Source organism: Dryobates pubescens, chromosome 21 (assembly GCF_014839835.1).
Source record: "Dryobates pubescens isolate bDryPub1 chromosome 21, bDryPub1.pri, whole genome shotgun sequence".
NCBI lineage: Eukaryota > Metazoa > Chordata > Aves > Piciformes > Picidae > Dryobates > Dryobates pubescens.
Window position 1 is genome coordinate 9,491,143 of NC_071632.1, and position 13,306 is coordinate 9,504,448.

The window sequence follows — 13,306 nt, forward strand, 5'->3', positions numbered from 1 at the left end:
TTGTAGTGCAGAAGTTCTCACATTTTGAAAACAGAAGAAAATACTGAAGTGGATTTAGGAAATGTTTTACCATTACCAAAAAAAAAAACAAACCCCAACCAAACAAACCCAAAAAAACCCCACCCCCAAAATAATAATAATAAACAAAACAAAACAATCCATCACATAAATCTCTCCCAATTGTACAGCTCAGAAATGAACCAACTGAAGAATGAAAATTAATACTGATAAAACAAACGATGCCAGATGCTTGTCTGATAAATCAGGTTTCCTACAACCTGTCAAATCTTTGCTTCCAGAAGTCACTGTATTTTTCTAATCTGCTTCATGTTACAAACTTGTTCCTAACTTGGAAAACTGTGTGAAAAATTACTAAGTTTGAGGTTCAGGCACACGTGGATTTCTTTTTTTTTTTTTTTCTTTTTTTTTCTTTTTTCTTGTCTTCTTCTTTTTTTTTTTTTCCTTTTTCTTTTTTTTTTACATATATATTTTTTTTTTTTACACAGTAGTGAACAGAAATCACAGTATGCAGGCTACTGCGTTTCCATGAAAAGCATGTATAATATAGAACCAACTTCATTACCAACTTGGTGTTGTTTTGTTTTTCCTTATAGAAAAAAAAAAAAAAAAGGATCATTTAAGCTTCATTTGTTTTTCTCTTCTGGCACCTGCCCATTATTCTGTATAACCTCTGGTTCTGCATTGCTTGCTTCATTTACAGCTTCGTCATTCTTGTTACCTTCAGTTTTCCCTTCTTCTTCTTCCTCCTCTTCTTCATCCTCTGCTTCTTGTAGTTTCCTACATTCTTTTTCTTCCTGAAGTCCTTCTATTTCTTTTTCTTCCTCCTCCTCTTCCTCTTTTTCGCTCTCTTCCTCTTCTTCCCTGGTTAAACTCTCTCTCTCATCTGAGTCAATCTGCGATGGGGATGCCCTGGCACCAGCATGCTCGTTGTTGAGGACCTCCTGGCCTGTCTCCTCCTGCTCCGTGCTGTCACGCTCTTCTGCCTCCCTTTTGCAGTAGGAGTAGCGATGATTCATGTGCTGAGAGTAAGACCCCGAGTGTGAAAACCTCTTTCCACACTTGTCACATTGGTAGGGCTTCTCCCCAGAGTGCAGTCGCATGTGTTCGATCAAATGGTGTTTGTGTTTGAAGGCTTTTTTGCAGATTCCACACTCGTGAGGCCTTTTACCTACAAAATAAAGCACAAACAGTTGGACACCTGGCAGCTGAAGCTGCAAAGAATTGATACTGCTGTTTTCATCACACAATGGTGCTGGTGAACGTCTCTTCCAACCTGGTCTGGTCTATTCTATTCTATTCTATTCTATTCTATTCTATTCTATTCTATTCTATTCTATTCTATTCCCAAGAATTAATAGTTCTGTGTAACAAGACTCATGCATTGCCAGCCTGAATTTCTCGCTGCAGCCCAAAGGGCAAGAATAGAATAGAATAGAATAGAATAAACTGGGTTGGAAGAGACCTTCAAGATCATCGTGTCCAACCCACCAACCAATCCAACCCACCTAAACAACTAACCCATGGCACCAAGCACCAAGCACAAGGGTACATTGTCACAATTATGAGGATAACTTGTGAAGGTTTTATAGGACAGTTGACCATATGTATTGGGTTGGGCTAGCAGGAGTTAATTCTCCTCACAGCATCTTTCTAGTGCTGTGGGTTTTTTGCAGCAGTAGTTGATAACATAGCAGTGTTTTGACTACTGTTGAATCCAGTATCCAGGCTGTGTCCTTTCAACATTTCCCTGCCCCAAGAGCACATTGAGGGGTGGGCAAAATCTTGGGAGGGGACATGACTGAGCCAGCTGACTCAGACCGGCCAAAGAGGTATTCCATACCATATGACATCAGCTCAGGTGTAAGAATGAAGTGAAAGAAGGAAGTGTGGGATTCATCCATGGTGTTTATCCTCCCAAGTAACCACCAAGCTCAGAGAGCCCTGCTTCCCGAGACCGACCATCATCCTGCTGGTGGGAAGTAGAGACTACCATCTCTCTCTCTGCTTTTTGCTTCTGTGTGATCTATTCCTGTTTGCTTATTAGTGTTATTAAAATTGCTCCTATCCTATTCCTGGCTTCTGTTATATTTTTTTTCCTTTCTTCCCCTGTTCAGTTTAGAGGGGGAGTGACAGAGAGGCTTTGGTGGGCATCTGGCCTCCAGGCCAGGGCAAAACCACCACACCACAGAAGGACAAACAGATTCTCAGATGTAAATTTTAGCACAAAGCAAGTGCAAATACGAGTAAATTAGAAAAGAAGGTGTTTTTTTCTGATTCAAAAGCATTTTAACTTTTCTGTATTGACAGAGTAACTAATTCCACTGAGTTTTTATATTGTTTTTTTTGTGAACCAAGGAAGGCAAAAGGCAAATAATGCTAAAATCTAGGTTGGCACAGGCCTTATATACCAAACTTGATGGCTACATTTATTAAGAAGAAAAATCTGCTTTATTTCACTTAGTTCTCTTTCTGTCCTGTTTTCCAGCTTTCTACATTGTTGCCTTGCTTTTAGAGCCTCTTATAAACATAGCAGGAGCCTAGTAATGCTATTTTGATTTCAACACTCCAAACTGTTAACACAAAGTAACTTTGCACAGTCTTAACCCAGACATGAAAGACAGAGACAAGAACACAGCAATATTTTTGGCCCCAGTACTCAGATGATCAATGCCTCCACATCAGCATATACTAAACAAGCAGTGAGGTGAGAGTTGTTCCCTCTTGCCAAGTAACAAATGATGGGATGAGAGAAAATGGCCTCAAGTTGCACCAGTTGAGGTTTAGATTGGGTATTAGGAAAGATTTCTTCACTGGAAGGGCTGTCAAGCATTGGAACAGGTTGCCCAGGGAAGTGGTTGAGACACCATCCCTAGAGGAATTTAGGTGTGTTCAGATGTGGTGCTTATCAACATGGCTTAGTGGTGGACTTGGCAGTGTTAGTGAACAGTTGGAACTGATGATCTTAAGGGTCTTTTCCCATCTAAATGATTCTGTGACTCTGGACACTGCACTTAATTTAAAAATAGAATGAAAACAATAATTGTGTATTGAGAAAGAGTCTCAGGACAGGGAAGCTATGAAAGCAGATAGTTTTTAACAACTACAACCTGAGAAACGTGATCAAATGGTAAAAGGCAAAAGGGAGTATTTTGCCTTTTTAATTCCATATATGAGAAGAAATGAAAACATTAATGTGCAGAAATAAAATATAGGCACCTAACCAATTAAAAAAGAAAAAAAAGATTTGTTTTAACAGACATCACAGAAGAACTAAGCAACAGTTATTATTTAAAAGAGCACAGACACCAGAATGGGAACCAAAAGGAAGACCTATGAGAAATTCAATAGAAAAGTAAAAGCCAAAACAGTGTTCTTTCAGAGTTGAGATTCCATGCCTAAGGAATGGCTGTTGAAACACTTCAGATCACTACAAATGTGGCTCAATCTGCAAATCCCTCATGCTACAGAGACACACTGCTTTTCATGTAAACTATCATACACAGAACACAACCCTTTCCCTTAATTTATGACTTCTATGTATAACCAGGCAAAGTAAATTTGAAGTAATACATCCTCAATTACAGGTTGTGGCTGGCAGATGATTGTCCATGAGGCAGCTGGAAGAAGCTCTTCCTTTTTCTATTCAGGGTTTCAGGTCTTACAGGTTAAAAGGAACACAGAACTGCAGTTGTGTTCCACAGATATACAACACACAGGATTGTAAACAAAGCTGAGCACAGATGCTAAGAAGGACTATTGCACTTCCCTACAGTTTCTGAGAACTGGATTCCAGTTGAGACTATCAGTTACGCACTACCAAAGAGAATGATCTGAATCTGCTTTTTCTAGTACATACCTGTGTGTTCATACTTGTGTCTCAATAATGAACTGCTCTTCTGGAATATTTTGTCACATAAATCACAGGCATACATCCCATTCTCTGTCTTTCTCATCTTTTTCTTTGGGGGTGTTGAATCAGAATCATTTTGATCTTCTACATTCGATACTCCTTCTGAGCTAGTGTCTTGCCTTTCATCCTTAAGAAAAATCATGAAACAGGTAGAATTCATTAAAAAAACCCAAAAAGCACTGATGCAGCACATAATTCACAAAAGTAAGCTGATGCTGCACATTCCCATTCAATTCCCTAAACAGCCAAACAAGACTGTTCAGACTTACACAGTAAGAAAACCACAAATAATAACAACCTTTTGCTGTATTGCTCTGCTCTGCAATCCCTGCCACCATACAGATGCAGAATTCTTACTGGGGCTGACTTTAATCAGATCCAAACCTGACTGTTGGCCAGGTCCAAGCTACACTGACACAGCACATTTTAAGGTTCCTAAAATAAAGGCAATGGTAGGAAGGCGAAGAAGATTACAGACCTATCAAGTACCTAAGCTAGAAGAGCAAATTCGATATCTAACTGCATTTAAACTAATGTTTGTCATGCACATTTTGCTACCCTGTGGATCTGGTGGAAGTTTAGACTCTACTTTTAGGTGAAGTTTTCACAAAAAGCTGTTTAAGTTCCTGTATGAACTTCTGCCCTCCTCCTCATAAAACTGGCACAAATACTCTGGAACCCAAGATACGGGGGAACTTCAATGTTTCACTAAGAAAAAGTTCCAAATACCATAACTGTTGTCTATTTCTAAGCATTTCAAGGGCTGCAGCTCACCTGCAGGAAGCCCAATGTTATCTGCTGGTTTCAGCAACATCACTACAGACTTAATTTATTGCATATTAAATTTGAACATGAAAATGTACAAGTTAGCTACCTCAAATATTGTGTCTCTCAAACTTTAGCATATAAACAACCTTGTAACTCTTCAATGCTTCTCAATTTCTGACAATACAGATGCCTGCTTAAAATGCTGAAGAGCAGGTTACTAAGATTTAACTAGAAATGCTCAGTCTTTACATGAGCCACTTCACTGTGCTGCTCTACCCTTACCTCAGCACACACAGGTCTTTCTCAGGAGGACTGACTCTGATTAGATCACATCTGGACAAGCCCAGAGAGAAACAGGGCAGGATACAGGACTGACGGATGAAGAAGATAAATACCTGCCTCACTTTCAATTCAGAACACATCTGAATTTTGTTTAAATACCATTATGGTGTAGGATGAATCCAGCTGCTCTGCAAGTCAGGAAAGCAGAGCAGCGTGAAGGGAGTAGCCAAAAGTTCCAGAGAGTTTATTTGCTGGATGGTGGGGAAAGAGGAGACACAGAGCCAACAAGAAACACAAGCCATGGCTTTCAATTACTTTGCAAGCAGGAGAATTAGACTGCCTTTAAAATACTGAGCACTGGTGACCTAGAAGACACTTCTGAATGACTGACTGTGGTGAAGAACTGACTAATCCATGCACAGAACTAGACAGTTTCTGTCAGCCTGGACTCAAGCTGCCTGAGCTAACTAGTCTTGGAGGGGACTTCAGAGTAACATCATCTACCCATCACCAACGAAGCCAAATAAACCTGACAGATCACACTGACACTTTTATTTCACTTATCTGACAGTCTTCTATCAGCTCAGCATGGATACAGAGTGAAGGCATCATACAAAACAGACAAATGCAGGGACTGCAGTACCTGATTTCCATTGGCTTGGGTCTGTTTTGGAGGCGTTTCTTGAACTGCTGGACTAACTGTAGTAGAGTACGTATAAGCAACCTGTGGAATCAAAATGGTTTGCTTATTGGCAGCAAGAGCTCTCAAGCATGGGACACTGTTCTGGTCAGCAATGGCAACTATTGTAGGTAGCTGGGCAGTGACTGTAGGTATAGCAATATTTATGGGATTGGCACTTGGTGGGATAACATTTACAATAGGATCAGAGTCTGTAACACTGTTGTCCTTTTGTGGTTCTTTTTTTGCACAAGTTAAGTTCAAAGGTTCTTCTTGGACAGAGTAAACACTGTTCTGGTAAACACTAGTTATGGTAGATCTTTCCAAGAGCTCTCCTTGTTGCTTTGGTAGCGAAAGGTCAAGAGGTTCGACTTGCGGCTCTTCCGGTGCACCCTCTGCCGTGCACGCGTAACCCTGTGGATTTCTGGCCGAGGAAAGGTTTAGTGGCGACGGGGATGGTGTGCTGCTGCGTGAGCCATTTAGAGCCGATTCCCCTGGCAAAGCCTCGGATTTGATTGCACTGCCAGGATTCTGCGGGTTAGCTGTGCCGTTCGGGGGCTCGCTGGCGTTTGGAGCCGCTGCCTGATCGTCGTTACCTGCAGGACTGCTTAGCTTAACTTGTTCAGGAGAAGACGGTCCAGAAGACTGCACAGAAATCTGCCCAGCTTGCATTTTTTCAAACCACTTTTTTACCACATCCAGGGGCAGGTTTACTGAATCTGCAATTTTCGAAAGCTCTTCTGCGCTCGGTTGTGCATTTAATGCGTAATAGGCTTTTAGGAGCGATAAAAGGTTCTTTAAGGGTGGCTGACCAGGAGATAAGTTGTTCTCCCCAGTTTCTGATGGGACAGGGGAGCTGGGCTTCTCAGCTTCTGTTCCACCGGGTTGAGGAAGCTGAGGAGGATTTTTTGTTTCATAGTGCTTTAATTCTTGAAGTGCATTAAGATCTCCTGGGCAATCATCACAAAGAAGACAAGTGCTATCATTGGTCTCTCCTTCACAGTTCTTATCTTTCTCAGACTTCACTGTAAGATCTTCTGGTAATTTCTCATTTTTGCAACTGTTTGCAGGAACAGAGTTCTCTTTTTTCAGGTTTTGTGGAACAACCTGAAGTTGACTTGGCTGCTCCAAGCTATAGTTGATGATAATTTTGGTTGTCCCATCTTGGTCAACCAAAGGAAGACTGATAGCTGAAATGAGGGAATGGCCAGCTTGTTGTATAGATGCATTGCTGATTGTTTCTTGTTCTTTGGACGCAAGATTAGCATGATTGTTTTCCAATACTTGCCTTATTACATTACCATCCACTGCCACTTTAAGTACATTTTGAATGTCACTTAAGTTGATGCTTATGGGAGACACCAGACCTACTGTTGGTAGAACAACAGCTTGCACCACACCCTGAGGAGAACTGGTTGCCTGCAACGGGCTACCACCACTGAAAACCCCATTCTGCAAAGGGGTCGAACAATTAATTCCTGAAGCGACCACTATGGGCTTGAATTCATAATCCACAGGTTCAGTTTTAATTTGGTTAACAGGAAGTTGCTCTTGCAAGGGCTTGTTTTCTATCTTTTGTCGTATCTGTGGTCTTGCTGGGCTACCTGGCGATGCAGAAAGGGAAGGGGAGGAGCACTGAGACGTCTTGAGCCCTGAGCGGGCTCGACCATTCACGGGCATCAAACCAATACATTTCTTACTGCTGATGTGGGAACTGTAGGAACCAGAATGGGAAAAACGCTTCTTGCAGTTTGGGCACTCGTATGGCTTCTCTCCTAAAGGCAGGCAAACAGAGAGAAAAGGCATATGCAGGACTTTACTAGGTTACAGCAGAACTTCATCAAGCAACAGTGACTAGAAAAGAATGCATCAACATGAGCCCTCCAAAAACCCCAAACAAGCTAGGCAAAAAACAACCAAACCCCCCAACCTACACAGTGAATTGAACAGTAAGAGTAATGATGACATTCAGAAACCTGAACCTAGGGTCCTTTAATAAGCTTATGATCCACTAACAGGCATAGGATGAAGGCCACATGATTGTGCCATGTTGCAGTAATTCCCAGTAGCTGTCTACATTCCACATAAATGAGGCTACATGATACTTGCAGATTTCATTAAACTCCATCAAGTTGTACCACTACTAGCTTTAGTATTACTACTACCTTCAGAACTGCAAAGGCTACTGCAGAATGGACTAAAGAACTAAAGAACAAATTAACTAAAGAACAAATGCCATCAAACAAAATCATAATCGCATAAGGAGCTCTGTACGTTCTATTGTGGCAAACCCAAGCACAATACAGCCATCTCTCCCTACAATACTCATCAGGTGAAAACCAGCCAAAGTCTAGGTAAAGGGAAAACAGATGTAGAAGACAGATGTTATGTTTGCCTTCAGAGATGAACATCATCTTAAATCACCAGGAAGAGGCATACCACTATGCAATCACTACACCCTGTGCTAGAGAGGCAAAAAAGGAAGATCCAAAGCAGCTGGCTTGCTTCAGACTGCAAAGTATGTTGACTGAGGCTTTCCCACTCACAGGCACAGTGCCACTACCCTTTGGAAATGCAGTGAAGATGATGTTTGCTGAAGAAGGACTTCCAAGTGAGGATTTATTTCATTGCTATTATGTCTGAGCAACAAACAAGAAAGGAATAGATGGCTGAAAACCTTCTTTTCAGACTTTCTGCCAGTGGGTAAATTTGGGTTAAAACAGAAACTGGGAATCTCTTTTGAATGACCACATTTAAATGGAACTGGTTGCCCAGGGGGGTTATGGGTGACCCCTCCCTGGAGGTGTTCAAGGTTAGGTTGGATGAGTCTTTGAGCAACCTGGTCTAGTGGAAGGTGTCCCTGGGCATGACAGAGGGGTTGGAACTGGATGATCTTTAAGGTCCCTTCCAACCCAAGCCATTCTATGACTCTATGAACTTACTGCTATATCTTAAAATATATTCTAGATTAAATTTCTCATTAATGGGAGCTTTTCTTACAAATGGAAACTGTTGAGACAGTATATTCTGGTCCTAGACCTGTGTCCTGAGACTATTTTAATATCAATAGTTTAAAGGATGACAATCATAGCCACAGTAGGAAGCACAGTACTTATGTCCTGATTATTATCAATTAACGTTTTCTAGCAAGGCTCCTGAACGACCTCCAAGCATCAATTAAAAAAACAGGCAAGTGAAAGACAATCAGAAAGATGCCTCTGTCACAAATGAAGTTCTCCTCAACTGTGAAAGCCTAAGCTGCAACTATAAATCCTCTTGAGTTATTCCCCACATTTCCTGTGCCTGGCTGAAGGCTGCACTCAGTGCTTACAGAGTCCCAGAGGGAAAAAGAAAATAAGGGCAACATTAGTATTTTAAACTTAAGACTTACAAGACTTATATCACATCAAAGCTATAAAGAGTAGAAATGGCAACATGAGTACACAACTCAGTGCTGAGTTTATTTACCACTGTGGATTCGTAGGTGCTCCTTTAGGTGATGTTTATATTTAAAAGCTTTCCCACATTCAGTGCACTTGAATTTTCGATTACCACTGGACTGCGTCACATGTCTCTGTAAGAGAGAATTTGCAATGATTGCAGAGGACAGCATGCAGGAAAAGCAGCTTGGAGTTTCACATGGCGCCACAGAAAGCTCAATAGCAAACTGAAAAGAATCAATCATGGTTTGAAGAGGCTGAAGGTGGTAGGTGGTCTGCACGGAACAGAAACAGATGAGAAGTCAGGTGAGAACTGAACCACGTGTATCTCCTGAAGAAGTCTGGTGGAGTAAAAACAAAAATAAAACAACCCCAAAATATATTTGTCCTTTCTCCTAACTGCACTGAGACATGTTATGTGAGTAGGAAGTTCCAGGATGCACACTAATGCTACTTGTGAAAGCAAAAAAACCCCAAGAGAAACCCCAAGCCCACCACCCACAGAATATGTCACACAGGACAGAGAAACATTAAAGCTCCTAAAAGCCTGTTTAAAGTTTAATCAGCTGACTTGATTTTTCCATTTACATGCTTCCAAGTGCTTACTGTTGGCCTTGGATTCCTCTGTGTAATGATGCCACAGGATTGCTCAAGAGAAGATGGCTCAGTGACAACAAAGGCACTCTCAGATATGAATAGTTCTCAAAATAAATGCAAAGAAACTAAATAAAAACAGATAACAGCGTGGAGGGTACACAACATTAAACCCCTTCGCTATTTACACTGAAGATCAAGAGAGGTGATTCTGCCACATTGCTCTGGTAAGACCTCACCTGGAATACTGCATCCAGCTCTGGAGCCCTCAACACAGGAGGGCCATGGACCTGATAGAGAAGGTCCAGAGGAGGACCACCAAGATGACTGGGGGGCTGGAGCACCTCTGTTACGAGGGAGCTGGGGTTGTTCAGCCTGAAGAAGAGAGGGTTCCAGGGAGACCTAAGAGCAGCCGTCTAGTATCTGAAAGGGGCTACAAGAAGGCTGGAGAGGGACTCTTTGCAAAGGCCTGCAGTGATAGGGCAAGGGGCTATGATTTGAAATTAGAGAAAAGCAGGTTTAGGTTGGATATCAGGAGCGAGCTCTTTAGCATGAGTGTGGTGGAACACTGGAACAGTTTGCCCAGGCAGGTAGACGAGGCCCCATCCCTGGAGATATTCAACGTCAGGCTCAACGAGGCTCTGAGCAACCTGCTCTAGTGGAGGATGTCCCTGCTCACTGCAGGGGGGTTGGACTAGATGATCTCTGGAGGTCCCTTCCAATCCCTAGCATTCTGTGATTCTGTGTGATTCTGTCAAAGAGTGGCAGCGAGTTCCTACACCTCAATCTGATCTGCTGTGGCAGCAGTGCTGAGAGCAGACACTCATCCACAGCACACAGACACAGCAGCTGGGAAACAGGATCTGTGCTGGAGAAGTGAGGATGAATAAAAAGGCAAGATGCTGTTACTGTTCTGACTTAGGCCTTTAGATCTGAAGAACTCTCAGCTGTGCAGTCTGCTGGATGAGTCTGATCACTCTGCTATGAGACGTGCTGCCCAAATTACCAACCCTCCCTGTTCTACACCTTGTCCTCCTTCGTAGGATACAGATGTTAACAGGAGACAAATTGAAACAAGGTAATGTAAATTGCTTCCAAGTACTCTAATGTGACAGTTCCCATGGGAGAAGTATTTGGTTAAGCTGCAGTTTTCACCTCTCAGCAGATACTGCTCCCATTCTCCTTGGGGTGGGCTCCTTCCCATCTCCTGCTAAGCTCCGCAGTGAGGTCTCCACTCTGACTTATCCTGATTAGCACTTGATCCCCCTTATTCCCAGGTTTGTCAGCTGTCTCTTGCTAGTCCACATAGCTTTTCAGCTTTGTTTAACTGCCTCTTGAAGATGATCTAGTTGATTGTGCCTGACTCTCTGCATTTCACTTTAATGATCCAGCTTCAATGAGTCTGGAGGACCATGTCAAGATTTACTTAAGCCTGCAGAGAATCAGTTACTACTGTTTGACTTGAGATTATACAAGTCAAAGGATCTCAGCACATACACAGCTAGTGCAGATGCTGGACTACATAAATATTCATACTAAACATTACTGAATGCATTCAATCTGTCAGAAATGTTTCTGCTCCAGTCTTTAAAATTCAATCTTCTATGTCCAAGGCATGGAAGCTCACATTTCTCTTATCATGTTTTTAATGAGTTTTCCTGTTTTCCTGGTCATAGCTATGAGCTGCTTTGAACTTTCTGCTAGGCACTGTCTCTATTTATTTCACCTTACCTTCTTGTAATTTTTGTTCCACTTTCCTGCATCTGTCCTATAGATTTTTTATAAAAGAGCTCAGAGCTACTCTCCTGGATCTTCTTGAAAGCTGAGCAATCATAACTCTTAAGTATCATCTCTGATACTTTCTCACCTTCCTTTTCTCAGATTGAAATGGTGTTTTCCTCTTTCAGTACTATTAAATCCATGCTTTTTTGTGCCTCTGCTGTGTGATTTGTTTTTTAATGCACTGTACAAGACTGCTGTTTTCTGCTCATTAAAGAATTAACCACAGCATTCAAAAAAGACTCCTCTGCATTCCTATGAGGACTCAAGAAGACACATCAGCATTAAAGTCTGTAACAGAATCACAGGACCTTCCCTAGTGATGAGATAAAAGCAAATCACATCCTGGGCTGCATCAAAAGAAGCGTGGCCAGCAGATCAAGAGAGGTGATTCTGCCACGTTGCTCTGGTGAGACCTCACCTAGAGTACTGTGTCCATCTCTGGAGCCCTCAGCACAAGAGAGACAGGGACCTGCTGGAGTAGGTCCAAAGGAGGGCCACCGGGACAATCAGAGGGCTGGAGCACCTCTGCTATGAAGACAGGGTGAAAGAATTTGGACTGTTCAGCCTCAAGACAAGAAGGCTCTGGGGAGACCTTAGAGCAGCATTTCACAATATCTGAGTGGTACAGGAAGGCTGGGGAAGGAGTGTTTAGAAGGGCTTGTAGCAGTAAGACCAGGGGCAAGGGTTTTGAACTGGAGCAGGGTAGATTGAGGTTGGATATAAAGAGGAAGTTCTTTACAATGAGAGTGAGAAAACACCAGAACAGGTTCTCCAGGGATGTGGTAGAGGCCACATTTCTGTAGACATTCAAAACCAGACTTGGTGTGCCCCTGGGCAGCCTGATCTAGTTGGAGGTGTCCCTGCTGACTGCAGGGGGATTGGACAAGATGACATTTGAGGGTCCCTTCCAACCCAATGCAATCTGTTCTTTAGTTTGGAGAGGAGACTAAGGGATGACCTCATTAATGTTTATAAATATGTAAAGGGTGAGTGCCAAGAGGATGGAGTCAGGCTCTTCTTGCTGATGCCCAACGACAGGAGAAGGGGCAATGGGTGGAAGTTGAGGCATAGGAAGTTCCATGGAAACATGAGGAATATTTTTCTCCCTGTGAGCGTGATGAACACTAGAACAGGGGGGGTGTGGAGTCTCCTTCTCTGGAGATACTCAAAACCTGCCTGGATGTGTTCCTGTGTGGCCTGCTCTTGGTGATCATGCTCTGGCAGGGGGGTTGGACTGGGTGATCTTTTGAGGTCCTTTCCAACCCCTAACATTCTGTGAAACTTCCTATATGAATGAAAACACCAGAAATCAGATCTCATCCTTCGATAGCTATGGCAAAAGTCTGACTTCAACACCCAACACAAGCGCATGCTCCAGGACCAAGACCTCAGTGCATTCCAATGGCACTCACTTGATCTCTTCCTGATTTGTGCGAAGTCATGTGGCGGTCAAGCTGCGTCCTGTAGGCGAAGGTGTAGCTGCACAAGGAGCAACTGAAGTTGTCTTCGTTCTTCTCGTGGCGGTATTTGATGTGTTCCTTCAGAGAGGTGAACCGCTTGTACCCTCGGTCACAGTACGGGCAGGTGAGCAGCTGGGAAAACGCATCAGGTGTTCCTACATGGGGGGCAACACACCATGTTTAAATACAGCTAGGTGCCAAGCTGACTACACCGTAGAATCATTGAATGCCTTAGAGTCATTGAATCATTGGAAGGGTTCTCAGAGATCATCTACTCCAACTTCCTTGCTAGAGGCAGGGACTCAATCTTTGAGGTCTCTTCCAACCTTAGTGATACTGTGATCTCAACTAGACTCAGCTGCCCAAGGCC

General features: G+C 42.7%; 1 protein-coding gene across 2 annotated transcripts in view; it reads right to left on the reverse strand.

Annotated features, from left to right (window-relative positions):
* Positions 1-469: 469 nt before the first annotated feature.
* Positions 470-13,306, reverse strand: part of ZEB1 (zinc finger E-box binding homeobox 1) — a 101,189-nt gene continuing 88,352 nt past the window's right edge. For both annotated transcript variants that reach the window (XM_054171221.1, XM_054171220.1), the window contains exons 5-9: positions 12,889-13,091; positions 9,129-9,234; positions 5,625-7,435; positions 3,878-4,058; positions 470-1,189 (exon numbers count right to left, since the gene is read on the reverse strand). In XM_054171221.1, coding sequence (XP_054027196.1) covers positions 645-1,189; positions 3,878-4,058; positions 5,625-7,435; positions 9,129-9,234; positions 12,889-13,091 — 2,846 coding nt within the window. In that variant the 3' untranslated portion in view covers positions 470-644. The remainder of the gene's footprint in view (positions 1,190-3,877; positions 4,059-5,624; positions 7,436-9,128; positions 9,235-12,888; positions 13,092-13,306) is intronic.